Source organism: Carcharhinus amblyrhynchos, chromosome 11, assembly GCF_965287045.1.
Source record: "Carcharhinus amblyrhynchos chromosome 11, sCarAmb.v2.hapA, whole genome shotgun sequence".
NCBI lineage: Eukaryota > Metazoa > Chordata > Chondrichthyes > Carcharhiniformes > Carcharhinidae > Carcharhinus > Carcharhinus amblyrhynchos.
Window position 1 is genome coordinate 91,549,116 of NC_137334.1, and position 20,468 is coordinate 91,569,583.

General features: G+C 47.5%; 2 protein-coding genes across 5 annotated transcripts in view; one reads left to right on the plus strand and one right to left on the minus strand.

Annotated features, from left to right (window-relative positions):
* The window catches only part of LOC145350336 (dnaJ homolog subfamily B member 2-like), a 52,821-nt gene extending 45,379 nt beyond the window's left edge, over positions 1-7,442 (plus strand). For all 3 annotated transcript variants that reach the window (XM_080199558.1, XM_080199560.1, XM_080199561.1), the window contains exons 9-11: positions 887-1,099; positions 4,692-4,744; positions 4,917-7,442. In XM_080199558.1, coding sequence (XP_080055684.1) covers positions 887-1,099; positions 4,692-4,720 — 242 coding nt within the window. In that variant the 3' untranslated portion in view covers positions 4,721-4,744; positions 4,917-7,442. The remainder of the gene's footprint in view (positions 1-886; positions 1,100-4,691; positions 4,745-4,916) is intronic.
* A 7,059-nt stretch (positions 7,443-14,501) lies between these two features.
* LOC145350337 (receptor-type tyrosine-protein phosphatase-like N) overlaps positions 14,502-20,468 on the minus strand; it is a 232,291-nt gene continuing 226,324 nt past the window's right edge. For both annotated transcript variants that reach the window (XM_080199564.1, XM_080199563.1), the window contains exons 21-23: positions 20,347-20,411; positions 16,961-17,034; positions 14,502-14,849 (exon numbers count right to left, since the gene is read on the minus strand). In XM_080199564.1, coding sequence (XP_080055690.1) covers positions 14,778-14,849; positions 16,961-17,034; positions 20,347-20,411 — 211 coding nt within the window. In that variant the 3' untranslated portion in view covers positions 14,502-14,777. The remainder of the gene's footprint in view (positions 14,850-16,960; positions 17,035-20,346; positions 20,412-20,468) is intronic.

Consider the following 20,468-nt stretch of genomic DNA (forward strand, 5'->3'; position numbering starts at 1 on the left):
TGGTTCCTTCATCAGGAACAGTGTTCAGAAAGCTTGTGGGTTTACTATCAAATAAACTTAAGAACATAAGAAATAGGAGCAGGAGTAGGCCATCCAGCCCTTCGAGCCTGCCCCGCCATTCAATAAGATCACTTGTTGGACTTTAACCTGGTGTTGTGAGACTTCTTACATAGTCTCACTAAAACCATTTGGAGTTTAGAAGAATGAGAGGTGATCTTATTAAAACATAAAGCAAGATCCTGTGGGGATGTGAAAAGTTAGATACCAGAAGGATGTCTCCACTTGCAGGGGAGACTAGAACCAGGGGGACACAGTTTAAGAATAAGATGTCTATCATTTAAGACAGAGATAACCAAGAAATGTTTTTCCCTCTAAAGGGTCCACAACCTGGAATTCTGTCCCCCAATGAGCAGTGGATTCCAGACTGAGCTAGACAGAGTTTTGATAGGCAAGTGAGGCGAAGGTTATGGGAGCAGATGACCAAACGGAGTTGAGACACAGCTGGAGCAGACTCGAAGGGCTGAATGGCCTACTCCTTGTCAACGGGTCATTTGGACTCGAAACGTCAGCTCTTTTCTCTCCTCACAGTTGCCGCCAGACCTGCTGAGATTTTCCAGCATTTTCTCTTATGATTGAATCTACTTCCATTACCCTTCCTGGCATTGCATTCCAGATCATTACACTCACCGTCCCAATGTATTTGCTTTTTTATTTTCCCCCTGATTCTTTTAGCAATGATCTTAAAACTGTCCCGTGGTAACGGATTGTCAGGCTGCACTTGAAAATGCACAAATCCCTCGATGGGACTTGTGGGTGTGTCTAGTGGTCTATGGGTGGGATCAGAGTGTAGGTTGTTGTCATTCATTGTTGGTCCATCCCCGTCCAGGTGAGGAAGACCAAGTAGCCCTTGCTCTGGAGCTGAGCCGTCGGGAAGAGCAGGATCAACAGCGGGATTCCTTGCGAGCGATGCACAGTCAGCTGCCTGGGACCTCGCATCCGTACTACGGCTACAACGCGGATGATTCTGAGGATGACGAAGATATACAGCTGGCCATGGCCTACAGCCTCTCGGAGATGGAAGCCCGCGGCCGTGGAGCAGGTGGGCGCGGCGGGCAGGGGAAGAAGCGCAACAAGATGGCGGGGGGAGCACCCATGGATGGGGACAGGGGAGCCAGCACAAGGCGAGGGAACCTTGAGCCTGCTGGCCATGGGAGCCGCACCACTGAAAGTTCAGAGGCGTCGAGGGTAGCCAAGGGTTCACAGGCATCCACAGAGCAGAAACCAGTGAAGACACAGAGGAAATGGAATTGCCTCCTCTGCTGAACATTGTTGGCGCTGATCACTAGGCGGCCAGTTCACATTGACCCTTTCCCACATTTACTCCCCCCACCCCACCCCAAACCTCATTATTATAATAACTTGCAGAGCAGCTGAGAAATATAAACTGTCTGGGCGAAAGTAACTGGGATTGTCAGGTCATTTGCTATTTTGATTTAGTCAGGTCTAACACAGTCTGTGTTAACAGTTTGCATTTGCATAACACTGTAAAAATGAGTCAAGGTGCTTCGCAGGGACTTTACCAAACTAAATTTGACATTGAGCCCACCACATGAGATGATGTTAGGATAGGTGAGCAAAAAACTTGTTCCAAAAAAAAATAGCACAGGTTGCAAGATGCATCTTAAAGGGTGAGAGAGGGGTGGAAGAGGGGATTACCAGAGCTCATGGTGCATCCTCCAGTATGGTAACAGGGAAACATAAGAGACCAGAATTGGAGGAGCACAGAGGTCTCAGATCTGGTGGATAACACCAGGATGGAATGGGTATGTGGTGAAGCCATGAGGATGAGAATTTTAAAACCAGGTTGTTGCTTGTGGAGGGGCCAGTGAGCACAGAGGTGATTTTCACCGTAACTTCATTGCACTGTTAAGGTAAGTCTACTTGAGACAATAACAAAATAAAGCCCTAAACTTTAATGGGGTTTGGTGTGAACTATGATGTGGGAAGCAGAATCTTTAATGGAGATTGGAAGACATAAGGTTGGCCAGAAAGCTTTGGAATGATCAAGTCAGCCAAGGTCATGCATGAGGGATTCAGCAGCAGATACGTTGTTTTGCTATCTAATTCAATGGCAAAACAGGCACTGTATAACCTCCTCCTGAATGTAACCATTGTATCCCTTCACTTTCCGGTAGGGACGATACCTCGTGGGGAGAGATGGTGGAACAATGCTCTTGTGACATAGGTTTTGTGCTGCAGACTGCTTTGCAAGGCATCCTGAACCATTTGGTGATGGTCTGGGTGAGGTTTCCATGGGGAGGTGGTGGCACAGTGGTGTTGTCACTGGACAGGCAGTCCAGAGACCAGGGAACATAGGTTCGAATCCCACCGCAGCAGATGGTGAAATTTGAACTTAATAAAAATTAACAATTAACTGTCGCATGCCGATTGTTATAAAGACCCACTAATGTAATTTACCTGTGACTCCAGACCCACAGCAATGTGGTTGACCCTTAGAATTCCCTCTGAAATTCATTCAGTACAAGTAGGGAATACAGATTAGCAAATAGGAATGGGCAATAAATGTTGCCCTGCCAGCGAGGGTGCGTGGATCAAGGAATTGCACGCTGGTACAGTGAGATTACCTACCTGAAGCATGTTTCTAAGCAGCCTAGAGAAGGCTTTACTCTGTCTAACCCCGTGCTGTACCTGTCCTGGGAGTGTTTGATGGGGACAGTGTAGAGGGAGCTTTACTCTGTATCAAACCCCGTGCTGTCCTTGCCCTGGGAGTGTTTGATGGGGACAGTGTAGAGGGAGCTTTACTCTGTATCTAACCCCGTGCTGTACCTGTCCTGGGAGTGTTTGATGGGGGACAGTATAGAGGGAGCTTTACTCTGTATCTAACCCCATGCTACCTGTCCTGGGAGTGTTTGATGGGGACAGTGTAGAGGGAGCTTTACTCTGTATCTAACCCCATGCTGTACCTGTCCTGAGAGTGTTTGATGGGTACAGAGCAGAGGGAGCTTTACTCTGTATCAAACCCCGTGCTGTCCTTGCCCTGGGAGTGTTTGATGGGGGCAGTGTAGAGGGAGCTTTACTCTGTATCTAACCCCGTGCTGTACCTGTCCTGGGAGTGTTTGAGGATCTTGCAAACTCCATTCCCTTGATTCCATCTTGCACTGGCAATTTTAGAGAGGGAACCAGATAGTTTGTGTTTATTTTACTCCGAGATGAGTTTCTGCAACACATCTGTACTTTTGCTAAATTCACTCATTCCAATGTTTAAAACATTTCCTGATTCCATCCTTGCCTCAGCTCATCCGTGGAAGACATGCTGGGCCCTCCTTACCTAATTATGAATATGGCTCCCCACCACCGCCTCAGGGATGGGTAGGAACTGGCAAGAATGCTGATCTTGCATTTCCTTGAAGCAATTTAAATAAAAACCTCTCCCCTTCTGTCTTTCCTAATTCAACATCATCCAAAACTTTGTCCATGTCTTAACTGGTACCAAGTCTCATTCATCTTCCACCACATGCTCACCGCTCTACATTGGCTTCTGGTTAAGCAAAGTCTTCGTTGTAAAATTCTCATCATTGTATTCAAATCCCTTTTAGGCCTTGCTCCCCACTCTGTCTGTTCCCTTCAACCTTCAACCTTCAGCCTTCAGCCTTCAACCTTCAGCCTTCCGAGTCCTCTGCACCCCTCCAACTCTGACACCTCCAACAACCCAATTACCCATCGCTCCACCTGTTGCCTTCAGCTACCTGGGCCCTCAACTCTGGAATTCCCTCCTGATCCCTTTCTGCATCTCTCTCCCCTCTTAAAACCTCAAGCTTTTTGGTCAAGTGTCAGAAAAACCTCTTCAAGTGGCTCAATGTCAGATGTTTGCTCTATAACACCCCTCTGAAGCACTTTGAATGTTTTGTTATATTAGAGATGCAATATCAAAAGATATAGTTGTTGATTTGCCGGAACGATCAGCCAAGACCTAGTTGAACGGTGGAACTGGCTGAAGGGTCTCTCCTTCTGTTCCTCACATTCCCACCCCTTCGTTCCTGAGGATGGAGAACACTTAACTTGGCCAAACCAGTGTCTTGGCTTTTGGGGCCAATTTAGCAGCACGGTGGCACAATGGTTAGCACTGCTGCCTCATAGCACCAGGGGCCCGGGTTCAACTCCGGCTCGGGTCACTGTCTGCACGGAGTTGGCATGCTCCCCCCGTGTCTGCGTGGGTTTCCTCTGGGTGCTCAGGTTTCCTCCCACAGTCCGAAAGACCTGTTGGTTAGGTGCATTGGCTATGCCTAATTCTCTCTTGATGTATCTGAACAGGTGCAGGTCTGTGGCGACTAGGGGATTTTCACAGTAACTTCATTGCAGTGTTCATGTAAGCCTACTTGTGACGAATAAATAAACTTTAAACTTGTGTGCATTTGTTTAAATCTGTGGGAAACTTTTAACCTGTGCTTGACTCTGCTTCTGAATGACTCCTTTAGGACATGGTGCACTGGATTTAGTCATCAAAACTGTGTATATTTTTTGTTTCTGATTTGTTACGGGACTAACCCATGCCTTTGCACCCACTGATACGCCAAATCATTGCGGCAGATTTTAAAAAAAAATGCATATCATTTGTGCGTTGCGCTTTGCTTCCCTTGCTCTCTCTCTGTATTTTTCTCTCTCTTTCCCAGACTCAGACTTCCAGTCTTACTCAGGCTGAAGAGCTGCAGCACTTTTCCAGAAGGTAATGCTTAAATTTAAAAAAAACATCAATCGTCACATCATTTCATCTCTTTTTTTTGTGCCATGGCTCATTTCCATAATGCACTGCTGCTTGTATATAATCACGTCTCTTGTTTTGTTTTCTTTGTTTGTTTTATTCTTTTGCGTTTGGCTCAATGCTGCGACTTTCCCAGGAGTGGAATTTATGAAAACCCGAGACAAATGCGACCTTTTGGGATTGTGTGCTGCCGATGGCCATGGGATCAATATTGTAACGCGGGGTTTCTCATCTACGTTTCATACAGAAGCACTTTTACTTTTGAATGTGTAGCAAAATTCACCACTGGGTATGTGGAAATGGCATAGAATTTTAAAAGAGAACTGTCAATGTTTGTTATATGCTATAACTTAGTGCAAGTGTTCCATACTGAGTTTTTTTTGATGGTGTTGCTATGAGGGAGGGGAGGGCAGGATTACCTTTACTTCTGTCTGTTGTCAGGGATCATGTGCAACCTCCCCACCCCTTGAAAAAAAATCTCCCTGTATGATCTGATGTGTGCATCATAAAATCATATGTTGTAACTATCTGGTTGAGCCTCGTACCCTGTCCATCTTATGGAATCTTGGTGGGACGCAACAACTTGCTTTTATGTGATGCCTTTTATGTAATTAAGTTCCAAGTTGCTCAACTTAATTGGAACTCAGCAAAACACCGAACCGTTTAAAGTTAAAAGTTTATTTATTAATGGGATTTTAGGTCAGATGACCAAATGTTTGATCAAAGAGTTAGATTTTAAGAAGCACATTAAAGGTGGAGAGAGAGATCTGGAGGTCTAGAGGTTCCAGAGGACTTTTAAGGAGGGAATTTCAAAACTTGAGGGGTGGCTTGGTGTAAAGCAAACATTTTACTGAGCCGCATGAGGGGTTATGAAGGCATTGGACAAAACCTTGAGGTTTTTTTTTGTTCATTCATGGGATGTGGGTGTCGCTGGCTAGGCCAGCTTTTGTTGCCCATCCCTGATTGCCCCTTGAGGAGGTGGTGGTGAGCCGCCTTTTTTTTTGAGCCGTTGCAGTCCACATGGTGTAGGTACACCCACAGTGCTGTCGGGGAGGGAGTTTCCAGGCATTTGACCAGACTGAAGGCATTGTTACCAACAGTGAAGTGGGGACGTTCAAGAGATCAGAATTGGAGGAGTGCTGAGAGCTCGGAGGGTTGTAGGCTGGAGGAGATTAAGAAATCAGTTGCTTGCTTGTATATGCTTAGAGGAGGAACACCCCTTCCCTCCAAGTGAACCACTTGGGATTAGCCGCTCTATTACCTCTTGGGGTTTGGGTCAATTCCTAATTTTAATCCGTGAATCTGTCCTGATCCTCTTCAGAGCATTTCTCTTTCACAGTTCCCGTAAGCTTAATATGCTCCAGTAATTAACAGGGCAAGGCACTGATCCAGTCAAAGCAGTGTGGTTCCACACTCAGTCTGTATTGTTGGTTCATCTCCACTAGGGTAACCCAATAATTGTCCCCTGTGATAGAGAATGGGAAGCTGATTTGGAGATGAAACCAAGAAAGGGTCCCTGCTACTGGGGGGGGAGTATCTCCCTTGATCCCATTGGTGGAAAGCTCTGTGAGGACTATGTTTTATAGAAACTGGAAGCGGGATTAGGCCATTTGGCCCTTCGAGTCTGCCCCGTGTTCATTTTGATCATGGCTGATCATCGGATTCAACATCCTGATCCCTCCTTCCCCTCCCATTTCCCTTGATCCCTATAGAAACATTGACTCCACAAAAGCTTGCTTTCCTGAAACACGTTCTATTTTCAATGGGAAGGTGGAGGTAAATGAATCCGCCTTCCGCTGTTTCCCTGTCCCTGGCCTGCGATCGGAATAAATGCAGTTCCACTGCCAAGGCCTAGGGAAGGGCGCAGAGGAAATTTATTGCAATGATGTCAGGGTTCAGTTACGTGGAGAAACTGGGGTTGACCTCCTTAAAGCAGAGAAAGTTAAGGAGCGATTTAGTCGTGGCGTTCAAAATCAAGATGGGTTTTGCAGAGTAAACGGATGGGGAGAAACCATTTCCACTTGCAGGAATGTCAATATAAGCAAAGGACACATAATTAATGAAAGAACCAGAGGTGGGGAGGTGAGGAAAATTTTATTTTACTCACTGAGTAGTTGTGATCTGGAAGGCGCTGCCTGAAAAGGCAATGGAAGCAGATTCAACGGGAACTTTCAAAAGGGGAATTGGATAAAATACTTGGAGAAATGAGAAATCTACAGGGAAAGAACTGGATCCATTGGATAACACTTCCAAGAAGGAAAATGGCTTAAATGGTCTCCTGTGTTGTATGATTTTGCAACGAGAAGAAATGGTTCTCCAATTGGAATTTGTCACTGGAGTTTTCCTTGAGCCGTTTTTCAGAGAGTCGGAGCTCAGGCTGCACCAAGTGATGTTACATCAGAAAGGAATCTGTGCCAAAGAAACCAACCCCCCTCCCCCCGCCTCACACAATTCCCAAAATCAAGATTTCTGTCAACTCGGTGGGACAAGTTGCCATTGGAACTCTCTTGGATTGTTTTCAATAGAGCAAGGACTGTATGCAAATATGGAGAATGTTTTTGAATAAACTACAGATGGATGTTTCCAGGTTATAAACCTCTATGACTCTATGATGATATTGTGTTGCTTCTAAACTCAACAGCCCTGTACTGGTTTCTCTCCTTCCCTTTGGAATCCAAGGCTACCGACCAAAGCACCAATAAAACTAACTTATTTCCACATGGCCCTTTGCTGACACATGGCTGTTGTGACAAGAGGAGTGAGGAAGGAACCTTCATCAAGTGCAGTTGGCTCCAGCAGACAAACATCTCTGGAAATGTCCAGTGTTAGAGAGAATGGAGGAATGGACATTAGGTCCTCAGACATTAACCAAAAAAACACAAAATTTATGAGGTTCCAGGTTTTATAAATAGAGGCTTTAGAGAACAGAAGCCTGACGGCTACATTTACAAAGACACTGGTCAGGTCTCAGCTGGAATATTGTGCCTGATTCTCTGTAGGCGGGACAGTGGGACTATTGGGTGGCTCTTCCGAAGTGCTGGCACTGTTGTGATGGGCTGAATCCTGTGCTGTTTTATGACACTGCCCTGGATTCCCCGAACTTCCAGGAGGGTCCCACGTTTTCCCCCTTCGTACCTGTGGTTAAAACTCAACGGTACCACTGAATAATCGGGTGATCTCGTCTCTCTTCATCAAAACAATAAGGAAAACCAAGGACATAAGAACAAGTGTCCTCTGGCACTTCAAAGCTCACCTCTCTGGTGTAGCAGTGCTCATATCTAATCAAGCATCAAGCTCTCTTTTAAGCACTCTTGAGGCATCTTTGCAATCTTTTGCATTGATCTTCATGGACTGGGATTATTCATTTGCTGACATAGTCCTCAGTTTGTGCAAGTTGCCTCACTTAGAGTCATAAGAACATAAGAAATAGGAGCAGGAGTAGGCCATCTAGCCCTTTGAGCCTGCCCCGCTATTCAATAAGATCATGGCTGATCTGAAGTGGATCAGTTCCACTTTCCCGCTTTCTCCCCATAACCCTTAATTCCCTTGTCTATCAGAAACCTATCTACCCGTGACTTAAATATATTTAGCGAGGCAGCCTCCACCACGCCAACAGGCAGAGAATTCCAGAGATTCGCCACCCTTTGAGTGAAGAAGTTCCTCCTCAACTCTAATCTAAACTGCTCCCCCCTTATCTTGAGGCTGTACCCTCTAGTCCTGCTGTCCTTTCTAAGGGGGAAGAATCTCTCTACCTCTACCCTATTCATCCCCTTCATTATCTTATACGTCTCTATAAGATCCCCCCTCATCCTTCTAAATTCCAAGTACAGGCCCAGTCTATTTAGTCTCTCCTCATAGTCCAACCCCCTCATCTCCGGTATCAGCCTAGTGAACCTCCTCTGCACTCCCTCCAAGGCCAAAATATCCTTGCGCAAGTGCGGTGACCAAAACTGCACACAGTACTCCAGCTGCGGCCTCACCAATACCCTGTACAGTTGCAGCAAGTGATAAGAGGTTTACAGTAAGAAAACAGGCCCTTCGGCCCAACTTGTCCATGCTGCCCAGTTTTTACCACTAAGCTAGTCCCAATTGCTCACATTTGGTACATCTGCCTCTGTACATCCAGATAATGAAACAATTCCTCCTTTATGGTTGTTCTGAATATTTTGTGATCCTTTTGGAATTCTGAAAGGTGCGAGTGGAGAAGGGGGAGGAGGAAGATTTGTGATTTTTGCGTATGTGAATGGACAGCAATTCTCCCACCACCCCGCTCCTCCCCACCCAATTTTCCACTGAACCACCACCACCCAATCTCTCCCCTTAAACCCCACTTCCAGACCTGGAAACCTTTTGCTTCTGGGTGTGTTGGAAGTCAAGACGATGAGCAGGATTCTCTCGGCATCAGCAATAGGCACCGTCACGGGCGGGATGGGAAAATCTAGACAGTATCCATTTTCGTCGCCCCCAAATTCTCCCATCGCTGGTGCGAGCGGGAAACCTCGCCAAACATACTTTTGAAGGAAATTGGATTGGCACCTGGAGGAAATAAACAGAGATACAGTGGGGGAATGGGACTGACCTGATTACTCTGCAGAGAGTCATTATTGCCTCAATGGGCTGAATATCCACCACCTCTGCTGTAACGACCGTGGATGGAATTTTATTGGCACGTCCGCCTGAGATTCTTACAATCCTGCCCAAGGCCAACAGAGAATGCCGTTCTCCGTGTCGCGCCTGCCCCCGGAATCGGATGGGGCCTGCCCGTTAAAATTCTATTTGTTACCCTGTTGTGGGGAGTTCTTTCACATATGAATTTATTTCTCATTATTTCATATTTGTAACTTGATTATTAATGTCAAACATTTAATATTTTGTGTCCATAGATGCACTTAACTATCTTTTTATTATTAATTCTTTGTAACTGGCTGGCACTGGCATTTAATTGCCCAACCCTGATCACCCTTGAGAAGGTGGTGGTGAGCCAGCACCTTGAACCTGCTGCAGTCCATGTGGTGTAGGTACACCCACAGTGCTGTTAGGGAGGGAGTTCCTGGATTTTGAGCTGGCGACAGTGAAGGAATGGCTGATATATTTCCAAGTCAGGATGGTGAATGACTTGGAAGAAAACTTGTAGGTGGCAGTGTTCCCATGTATCTGCTGCCCTTGTCCTAGAATCATAGAGCCCTACAGCGCAAAAAGAGGCCCTTCGACCCATCGAGTCTGCACAGAACACAATCCCACCCAGGCCCTACCCCCCCCCCCCCATATCCCTACATATTATACCCACTAATCCCTCGACACTAAGGGGCAATTTCTTAGCATAGCCAATCAACCTAACCTGCACGTCTTTGGACTGTGGGAGGAAACCGGAACACCCAGAGGAAGCCCACGCAGACATAAGGAGAATGTGCAAACTTTACACAGACAGTGACACGAGCCAGGAATCGAACCCAGGACCCTGGAGCTGTGAAACAGCAGCGCTAACCACCGTGCCGCCCTCAAAACCTTTGGAAGGTTTCATTGAAGGAATCTTTGGTGTGTTGTGCTTGATTTACCCTTCACCTTTAGTCCTGCAATTTGAAAAATGATGTTCAAGAGAATGTCAGGCCATTGATTCTCAAAGTCTTGGATCAAAAAAATCTCTGCCTGGATTGATCCATACAGGAAGATATTGGTACCTTTCCTTCCCAAACTACCGATTCTAATGTGTTCCCTTTCTGTGTTCTTAAATGTACTCGATTTGTTTGTGGAAGAGACCAAATCATACAATCACAGATTCCATACAGTGCAGAAGGAGGCCATTTGGCCCATCAAGCCTGCCCAGGCCCTATCCCCGTAACCCCATATATTTACCCTGGCAGCGGGGGGGGGGCAACTTAGCACGGCCAATTCACCTAGCCTGCACATCTTTGGAGTGTGGGAGGAAACTGGAGCGCTTGGAGGAAAGGCCACGCAGACATAGGGAGAACGTGCAAACTTCACACAGACGGTGGCCTAAGCCGGGAATCGAACCCGTTCCCTGATGCTGTGAGGCAACAGTGCTAACCACTGTGCTGCCCTATCATCACAAATGAGTCAAATGAGCAGAAACCTCTTGTAGATGGTCAGATATGGAACTCACCACCATTGGGAATGGTTTAGGTGAAGAGCATGAGGCATTCCAGCGTTTTTGTGCATATGTGTAAGTATGAGCTTATCGGCATGTGTATCTGTACCTCCATGTAAGTTTGTGTCTGCACATCTGTTGGCATGTGGGTGTCTGCGGATGCACACGTGTGTGTGTGTGTGTGTGTGTGTCTTCGACGCGGAGCTGAGTAGAGACAGAAAAATCTGCAAAAATTCACAAAGAACGCAGGAGGGTTTTGTTTGCAATTTGCACAGACGTCACAAACTTTATTCACATCAATATACAAAATTAAATTCATTTCTTTTAATAAATTTTTCTCAGGTTTGGAATGAGATGCTACAGGGGAGAGTTTGACCACAAGCTCGGGGCAGTCACGAAGCAGCAGGTTTTTTTTTTGTTTTAACACAGCAACACACTAGTTTCACGGGCTTCGACTTGGGTTTCAACTCTCAATCTTGTGCTGAAACCAATTGGAGACATGTTTCCCGATTGGGAAACGTGTGGGATTCCCTTTCCCTTCCACCCTCGCCTGCTGATCACTGGTGCTTCCCAGGCACTGAGTCCATGAACTCCCATCAGGTTGGTCAACGCTGCCGCAGGCCAGTGAACATGGGAAGAGAGGCTGTAACGGGGGAGCCACTGATTACATTATAACCATTGTGGGGTGGGGGTGAATGTATATGTGTGTGTGTGAGAGAGAGAGATAGAGTCATGGTGGGTGGTGTGAGAGATGGGCGTGGGGGGGAGGGCTAGTAAGAGAGAGAGAAAGATGGGACATTGAAGTTAAAGGAGTAATTGTCTCCCTCAAACAGAATCAACGTTAAGCCAATTGTCATCACTTCCCCTGACAAGACCAACGTCACAGAAGTAATGGGTCAATATTCATGTGGTCACCATTCTGTGCGTTTTTTTTAAAAAAATGTCCCCGCTGTTAACAATTTCATCCTCAAACCCTCGGAAGGGTCAAACCAGAGAACCGGGTGAGTGGAGACACAGTGGGGGTGGGGGTGGGGGTCTTTCGGGTAGACACCAGAGGGGTGTGAATTTAACCGGCCTCAATCCGTCACTATCAATTTACCAATTACAGGTATTTACAGAAATTCTCTCACCTCTCTGTGCCAACCCTCTGAAATATCAGCCAGATATATCCCTTGCCCTCAAGCCTGCCAAACCCGTTCGGAGATACTTGAGAGATTTTTAACTTCTTTTGCTGAGGAGGATTCTGTGGGATTGGATGGAACGGTGAGTTTAACGGCCTACTCAGTATTCCCCCTTCGAGAGACGGAGTGAAATTAGGCAGTGTGCAATTCCAGCATGACACTCCATCCTGACCAGTTTCTGGGTCAGCAGGCAAGGCCAAAGTTATCCTTTATCAATCTCTTGTTGACTGTTTGGACCTTCCTGAAAGGGTTTGTGGGAAGTCTCGTGGCACTGTGACTGTCATCTCTGCCTATTAGGTAGATTGGCCATGCTAGATTGCCCCTTAGTGTTCCAAGATGTGTAGGTTTGGGGGAAATAAGTGGGGTAAATACAGGGAGTTACGGGAATAGGGACTCGGTAAGATGCTTTGTTGGAGAATTGGTGCAAACTCGATGGACCGAATGGCCGCCTTCTGCACCGTAGGGATTCTGTGACTCTATGAGCCAGAAGTTCTGGGTTTGAGTCCCAGCCCAGGCCTTGATGGCATCATGACACAGCAGGACAGGTTGAGAGTCCACCTGCAAAATCCTTCCAAACACACGTCAATGGCTGATGATAAGAGTGGGAGAGATTCCTGGTCAGCCACGTGATGGCGCCTCTACCATCACGATCCACAGCTCCGGCTTACAACATGCCGGTAAACGAGCTGGTTGCCATGGCAACTCAGACTCCTTGAGTGGACACACCCACAAAAGGTTCAAGCACCGTCATAAACTCGTATTTTTCTGTTTAAATGCTATCACCGGCATTCCCCACCAAACCGTCTACAAGATTTACAAAGGATAATTATAACCTAACCTGCTAGCCCAGAAACTGGTTGGGATGGAATGTCATGCTGGAATTGTCGGATTTCATTCATTCTCGAAGAGGGAATACTAAGCAGGTTGTTAAACTCACCATGCCACCCGATCCCATGGAATTCTCGTCTAGGCGAAAGAGGTTAAAACTGCCCTCCGCTATCTCAGGCTGTTCTGAATGGAGGACACGGTGCCAGCAGAGACCAGAGTGAACATTTTGGGAAATATCTGTGGTGGTAAGTTGATGGCGATGGGTGGAGATGGGTTAAATTCACAACGCCCCCCCCCCCCCCCCCCCCAGAATTTCTGGACACTTGACAGTCACCGCCGATGGATCCGGGCATGCCCTCTCCCAGTACTCCCACTGGCAACCTGACCGGTGGCTAAAAAACTGGGCTGGCAGCCCATGCGGTATTGCCACTGAAGGCTGCCCAGATGGACATTCAGTGCCCACGCTGGCCTTGGGGCAGGGAGGGAGTTGAGGCGGCACTGAGCGCGCACCATTTAATCTTCCCAAATTCCTGTGTTAGCATTTCACCGTTGACGCTCGTCCCACAAACTCAACGACGCTCGATTGAAGTGGGAAGTAGGGGAGGAATTTTAACTGGCAGATAGTGTCCAACAGATGGAAATTAATCAGTAGAGCTCTGTGTGTCTCTCACGCTTGTATTTGTGTTGAATTCTGTGGGGTGGGGGACATTAAAAATGGGTCTGGACGTTTGCTCTCATTTCTTTTACATCATCGCACTAAATTGATCAAATGTCCTCCCCTCGTTATTTCTCAATGTATAGAAAGTCAGACTTTAAAAATAACCATGATACTGTTTATCGGGTAGTTTCCAGGTAAGTATCACACTCTGATTCTATATCTATTTATATTTATTGGCCCGCAGTGTACTGCGACTGGGCGTCAAACCTTGGACTCACTCTCCCACAATCAAAACATTACTTTCTTGCTTACAAAGTTGTTGGCAGTACGAGTGGCCAGCGGGGGAAAAAACCCGGGGGGGGGACACGCTAAAGGAAAGATTCCATTTACGTGAAGCCAAAGGGGGGGGGGGGGGAAACGAGGCAATTTGTTCTCCTTGGGAAAAGTTGTCCGAAGACCCGACGGAGTTGACAAAAAAAAATCAGGAGGGGTTCTCGGTAGAGCAGACGGGGAGAAACTGTTCCCGTTGGCGGAAGGATCGAGGACCAGAGGGATGCCCCGTTCAAAGTGATTGGCAAACGAAGCAATGGTGATCTGGCCGGGGGTTGGGGGGGGGGGGGGGTTGGGGGTTGGGAAGCTTTTTGACACAGGGGAGTTTGGATTTGGAACGTGCTGCCTGCCAGTGGGTCAGAGGCTGATCCGATCAGGGTTTTCAAAGAGGGGGTTGGATAGGCACCCGGAGTGAAAAGATTTGCAGGGCCACGGGGAGAAGGGTGAGGGAGCGGGAGCAGCTGAGATGCTCTGGCAGAGAGAGAGAGACAGCACAGGCTTGAGGGATCAAATGGCCTCCTGTGTTGTAACCATCCTGTGATTTGGAGGGGGCTGGGGGGGGGAGGGGGAGCCACTTTTCTGGGTATCTGTTAATAATCACACCTTTGCGCCCCCCCCCACCCCCCTTGCCTAATGTTGCTGTACCCCTGTGCCCATGGATAACACAGCGTGCCATTCACAGATTCTGGGCCATTACATATCGATGTGTAGCCGAAGAGAAAGCCCCTCACAGGAAATTTACTGCGCTGTGTGTTGCGGTTTCCAAAGGCGAGACAAAACACGAGAACAGAAGACTCAAACAGGCTACAGGCTGCGGTGGGGAGGGGGATTCACGGACAACAAAGCGGTGTCAACGGTTGGCTCGTCACTTGTTGAGCGGGGCATGAGGTGAGGTCACTGAGGCAGCGCCTTTAGGATGGCGTTCACTTCCTCCGCCACAGCAGTCAATGCAAACTCAAACTGGTCCTGAGCCAAGAACAAAGAGGAGCATCGTTTAGTATCCAAAAAAACTGTCACTGCGCCTTGTACTTACAGCCGGTATCCACACAAGGGGGCACGGGTCCCTGGTCCGGTGTCGGGCACAGGTTCAACTCCCAGCTCCGAAGACCAGGGTCCAGTAACCCGGGCTGACAGCGCCGAGGGAGTGCTGCACTGCCAGAACTGCCCTCATTCGAATGGATCGTTAAATTGAGCCCCCTCCCTCTCTTTTTTATTAGTCGCAAGTAAGGCTTACATTAACACTGCAATGAACACTGTTACTGTGAAACTCTCCTAGTCACCACAGTTCAGGACCTGTTCGGGTCAATGCACCCTAACCAGCACGTCTTTCAGACGGTGGGAGGAAACCAGAGCACTCGGAGGAAACCCACGCAGACACGGGCAGAACGTGCAGACTTCACGAGGACAGTGACCCAAGCTGGGAATCGAACACAAGACCCCGGCACTGTGAGTCAGGAGTGCTAACCACTGTGCCACTGTGAAACTCTGGGTCACATTGCCACTTTCCTTTTGTAGAAGGACAGGGAAGTTCTCCTCAGTGTCCTGGTGATATTTTCAACTAACACTGAATGTAGATAACCATGTAAAATGCACAGCAAGAAGTCTCATAACACCACGTTAAAATCCAACAGGTCTATTTGGTAGCACGAGATTTCGGGGCACTGCTCCTTCATCAGGCACTCGTAGGTTGGGGATTGAGGGGGGGAGGTTGGGCTGGGCCTGGGCATGGTCGAGGCAGGGGGGGGCTAGAGATAGGGCTCTGGGGGGATAGGGAGAGCTGGTGTTGTGGGAGTCGCAGGACTGGCTAGTGACCGGGAGGTCAGCAGTGCGGGCCGCTGTGCATGTGCCGATCTTGGCACTGACAGATTGATGCATGCGCAGTGTCCTGCTCAGCACCCTGGTTCCAGCCTCTCCAGTGGGAATAGGCCCTGTAGTTTTTAATGATATTCACAGCGGTGCACTCTGCAGTGCACAGACTGTGGGAGATTCTCCTCTGAACTCCCACTGAAAAACAGAAGTGTGAATTACTCCTGTTTTCACTCAAATTTGACACAGAGGATTTTTTGGGGAGAATTTCGGCTACTGTTTTTCCACTTGTAGGAGGGTTGGCAACCTGAGGACGCAGACTTAAAATATTTGGCAAAAGATCCGGGATCGGAGGAGGGGGGGAGGGGTAGAGAACATCAAAATAAATATTTTTACACAGCAAATTAAGATCTGGAATGTGCTGCCTGAAAAGTAGCAGATTCAATCGGAATTTTCCGGGGAATTGGATAAATATATGAAAAGAGAGAATCTGCAGGGCTGTGGAGGAAGAGCTGGAGGGGGGAAGGGGGTAGTGGGATTGAGATAGTTTTGTCAAAGGGCTGGCACAGACACGATATGATGAATGGCCTCCTTCTGTGATGTATCGTTCCAAGTTTCTGAGGTTACCAGATGGAGCTATAGGCTGGGTCCGTAGGAGAGCCTAGATATTGCTGCAAAGAAACTACAAAAGGTCGTGAATGTAGCCCAAACCATCACACAAACCAGCGTCCCATCCAGTGACTCTGTCTACACTTCCCGCTGCCTCGGAAAAACAGCCAACATAGTCAAGGATGCCATGCATCCCGGACGTTCTCTCTTCCACCTCCTTCCGTCTGGAAAATTACACAAAAATCTGAGGTCACGTACCAACCGACTCAAGAACAGCTTCTTCCCTGCTGCTGTCAGACCTTTGAATGGACCTACCTTGCATTAAGTTGATCTTTCTCTACACCCCCGCTATGAGTGTGCGTTCTGCACACTCTCCTTCTCTATGTATGGTATGCTTTGTGTAGCGTGCAAGAAACAATACTTTTCGCTGTATACTGATACATGTGACAGCGATAAATCAAATCAAGTATTGGTGGCAGGTGAAGATGCCAAACAATGACTCCTCACAACTGACCCCAAAGGGACAGAGGTCAGGTTATTGGAAGTTTCAGATTTCTGTTGCGCCCCAGAGATGGCTGCTGTGGTTGTGCATGTGGTGGAGGCGGGACTACTGTTTGAGATCCTGATACCCCCCCCCAAACTCCAGCGACATTGAGATGTACCTTAGTGCGCACCATGCCAGGCCTTTGATCTCGTATGTGTTCTAAAGTAGCAGCGATATCGATCTCCTTCACACCTAGTCAGCAGAGGAGGAACACGGGTAAAGAGACTATACATGATGAAGGCATGTTTTACCATTAACACTATGTCAATGTGACATATCGACTTAGTCAGGCAAAACCTGTGGGTTAAATAGACCCAGTATCGTACAATGGGGGTAAATATTGACACTGGGTAATTATTAATTCACTTATTGAAGTAGACGGAAATGAAATGGTGAGTAACAGCAACCGAAACTACATCAGTGACATCACTCCATCAATCAAAGTCCAAATTATCCCCCAGGGTGCGGGAAAGAATCCACTCCGAAAACCTGAAAATAAATTTGCTGGAAACACCAGGTGGTTTCAAACTCCCACTCATTCCTGGGTCGTGGGCAAGGCCGGTATTAATTACCACCCCCTAATGCTTCTTCAGAGAGTGTTGGTGGGCTTCCTAGTGGTGGCTGGCTTGGTCAATTTATGGGGCAAGTTATGAGTCAGGCATGTTGGTATGGACAAGGAGTCACGTCTGTGTCCAGATCCGCGAAGGATGACAGGATCCCTTCTCCAAAGATCATTGATGAACCAGTTGAGATTTGCTTTTTAAACACCTCTCTGACAGCTTTGTAGGAATTCTTACTGATAAAGTGCTTCACTCCCAGACTCTAAAACATAAAATTACAATACTCAATGACCAGGTGGGGATTGAAAGCAGGATCCCTGGGCTATCAATACAGGCCTCTGGATTAATACTCAAGTTAAAAAGCTGCAGTTAATATCTCATATAAAACTCTTCATCCAAACCAGTTCATTATTAATCAGAGACAGAAGGCTGGAAACAGAAAAATAATCTTCTTTACATCATTCACACTCCTGCAAGGCACAGCAGTGGAACAGAGTAAAGCTCCCACTACACTGTCTCTATCAAACACTCCCAGAACAGGTACAGCACAGGGTTAGATGCAGAGGAAAGCTCCCTCGACACTGTCCCCATCAAACACTCCCAGGACAGGTACAGCACGGGATTAGATACAGAGTAAAACTCCTTCTACACTGTCCCCATCAAACACTCCCAGGACAGGTACAACACGGGGTTAGATACAGAGTAAAGCTCCCTCTACACAATCCCCCCATCAAACACTCCCAGGACAGGTACAGCATGGGGTTAGATACAGAGTAAAGCTCCCTCTACACAATCCCCCCATCAAACACTCCCAGGACAGGTACAACACGGGGTTAGATACAGAGTAAAGCTCCCTCTACACTGTCCCCCATCAAACACTCCCAGGACAGGTACAACACGGGGTTAGATACAGAGTAAAGCTCCCTCTACACAATCCCCCCATCAAACACTCCCAGGATAGGTACAGCATGGGGTTAGATACAGAGTAAAGCTCCCTCTACACAATCCCCCCATCAAACACTCCCAGGACAGGTACAACACGGGGTTAGATACAGAGTAAAGCTCCCTCTACACAATCCCCCCATCAAACACTCCCAGGATAGGTACAGCATGGGGTTAGATACAGAGTAAAGCTCCCTCTACACAATCCCCCCATCAAACACTCCCAGGATAGGTACAGCATGAGGTTAGATACAGAGTAAAGCTCCCTCTGCTCTGTCCCATTAAACACTGTAAGAAGTCTCACAACTCCAGGTTAAAGTCTAACAGGTTTATTTGGCAGCACTAGCTTTCAGAGCGCTGCTCCTTCATCAGGTGAGTGAGGACTTGTGTTCACAAACAGGGTATATACAGACACAAAGTCAATTACAAGATAATGGTTGGAATGTGAGTCTTTACAGGTAATCAAGTCTTAAAGGTACAGACAATGTGAGTGGAGAGAGGGTTAAGCACAGGTTAAAGAGATGTGTATTGTCTCCAGACAGGACAGTTAGTGAGATTTTGCAAGCCCAGGCAAGTCGTGGGGGGTTACAGATAGTGTGACATGAACCCAAGATCCTGGTTGAGGCCATCCTCATGTGTACAGAACTTGGCTATCAGTCTCTGCTCAGTGACTCTGCGCTGTCGTGTGTCACAAAGACCACCTTGGAGAACGTTTACTTGAAGATCAGAGGCTGAGTGCCCGTCACCGCTTAAGTGTTCCCGACTGGAAGGGAACACTTGGTGATTGTTGAGCGATGTTCATTCATCCATTGTTGTAGCATCTGCATGGTCTCCCCAGTGTAACATGCCTCGAGACATCCTTTCCTGCAGCATAAGAGGTTGATGATGTTGGCCGAGTTGTAAGAGTATGTGCCGTGTACCTGGCGGATGGTGATCTCACGTGAGATGATGGCATCTGTGTTGATGATCCAGCATGAATTGTAGAGGTTGCTGTGGCAGGGTTGTGTGGTGTAGTGGTCACTGTTCTCTTGAAGGCTGGGTAGTTTGCTGCAGACAATGGTCTGTTTAAGGTTGTTCGGTTGTTTGAAAGCAAGAAGTGGGGATGTGGAGATGGCCTTGATGAGATGTTCATCTTCATTGATGACATGTTGAAGGTTCCGGAGAAGATGTCACAACTTTTCCGCTCTGGGGAAGTACTGGACAACTTTGTCCAGTGTTTGCATTCCAACCATTATCTTGTAATTGACTTTGTGTCTGTATATATCCTGTTTGTGAACACAAGTCCTCACTCATCTGATGAAGGAGCAGTGCTCTGAAAGCTAGTGCTGCCAAATAAACCTGTTAGACTTTAACCTGGTGTTGTGAGACTTCTTACTGTGTTTATCCCAATCCACATCATGGCCCGTCAAGCACTCCCAGGACAGGTACAGCACGGGGTTAGATACAGAGTAAAGCTCCCTCTACACTGTCCCCCCATCAAACACTCCCAGGACAGGTACTGCACGGGGTTAGATACAGAGTAAAGCTCCCTCTACACTGTCCCCCATCAAACACTCCCAGGACAGGTACAGCACGGAGTTAGATACAGAGTAAAGCTCCCTCTACACTGTCCCCATCAAACACTCCCAGGACAGGGACAGCACGGGGTTAGATACAGAGTAAAGCTCCCTCTACACTGTCCCCCATCAAACACTCCCAGGACAGGTACAGCACGGGGTTAGAAACAGAGTAAAGCTTCCTCTACACTGTTTCCCATCAAACACTCCCAGGACAGGTACAGCACGGGGTTAGATACAGAGTAAAGCTCCCTCTGTGCTGCCTCACATTGTTCCCTCTGTTCTCCTTTCTAATAATTTCGCTTCTCCCTAAGCCCTTTTGCTTCAGTGGCAAAACCCAACTTGGTTCACTCAGAGAAACAGGACAATGAGGAGTTTACAGCCGGTGAGATGGGGACAGGGGGAATGCAAGGGCTGATGAGCCGGACAACACGCTGGGGAGTTACCTTTGGACATCCTGTTGAGGACCATATCGATTAAGGTGTAAGTTCCAGTCCTTCCAGCCCCATCACTGCAAAATAAGAACAGCTGAGTCAAGCTCCGGAGACCAGGGGCTGCACACTCAAAC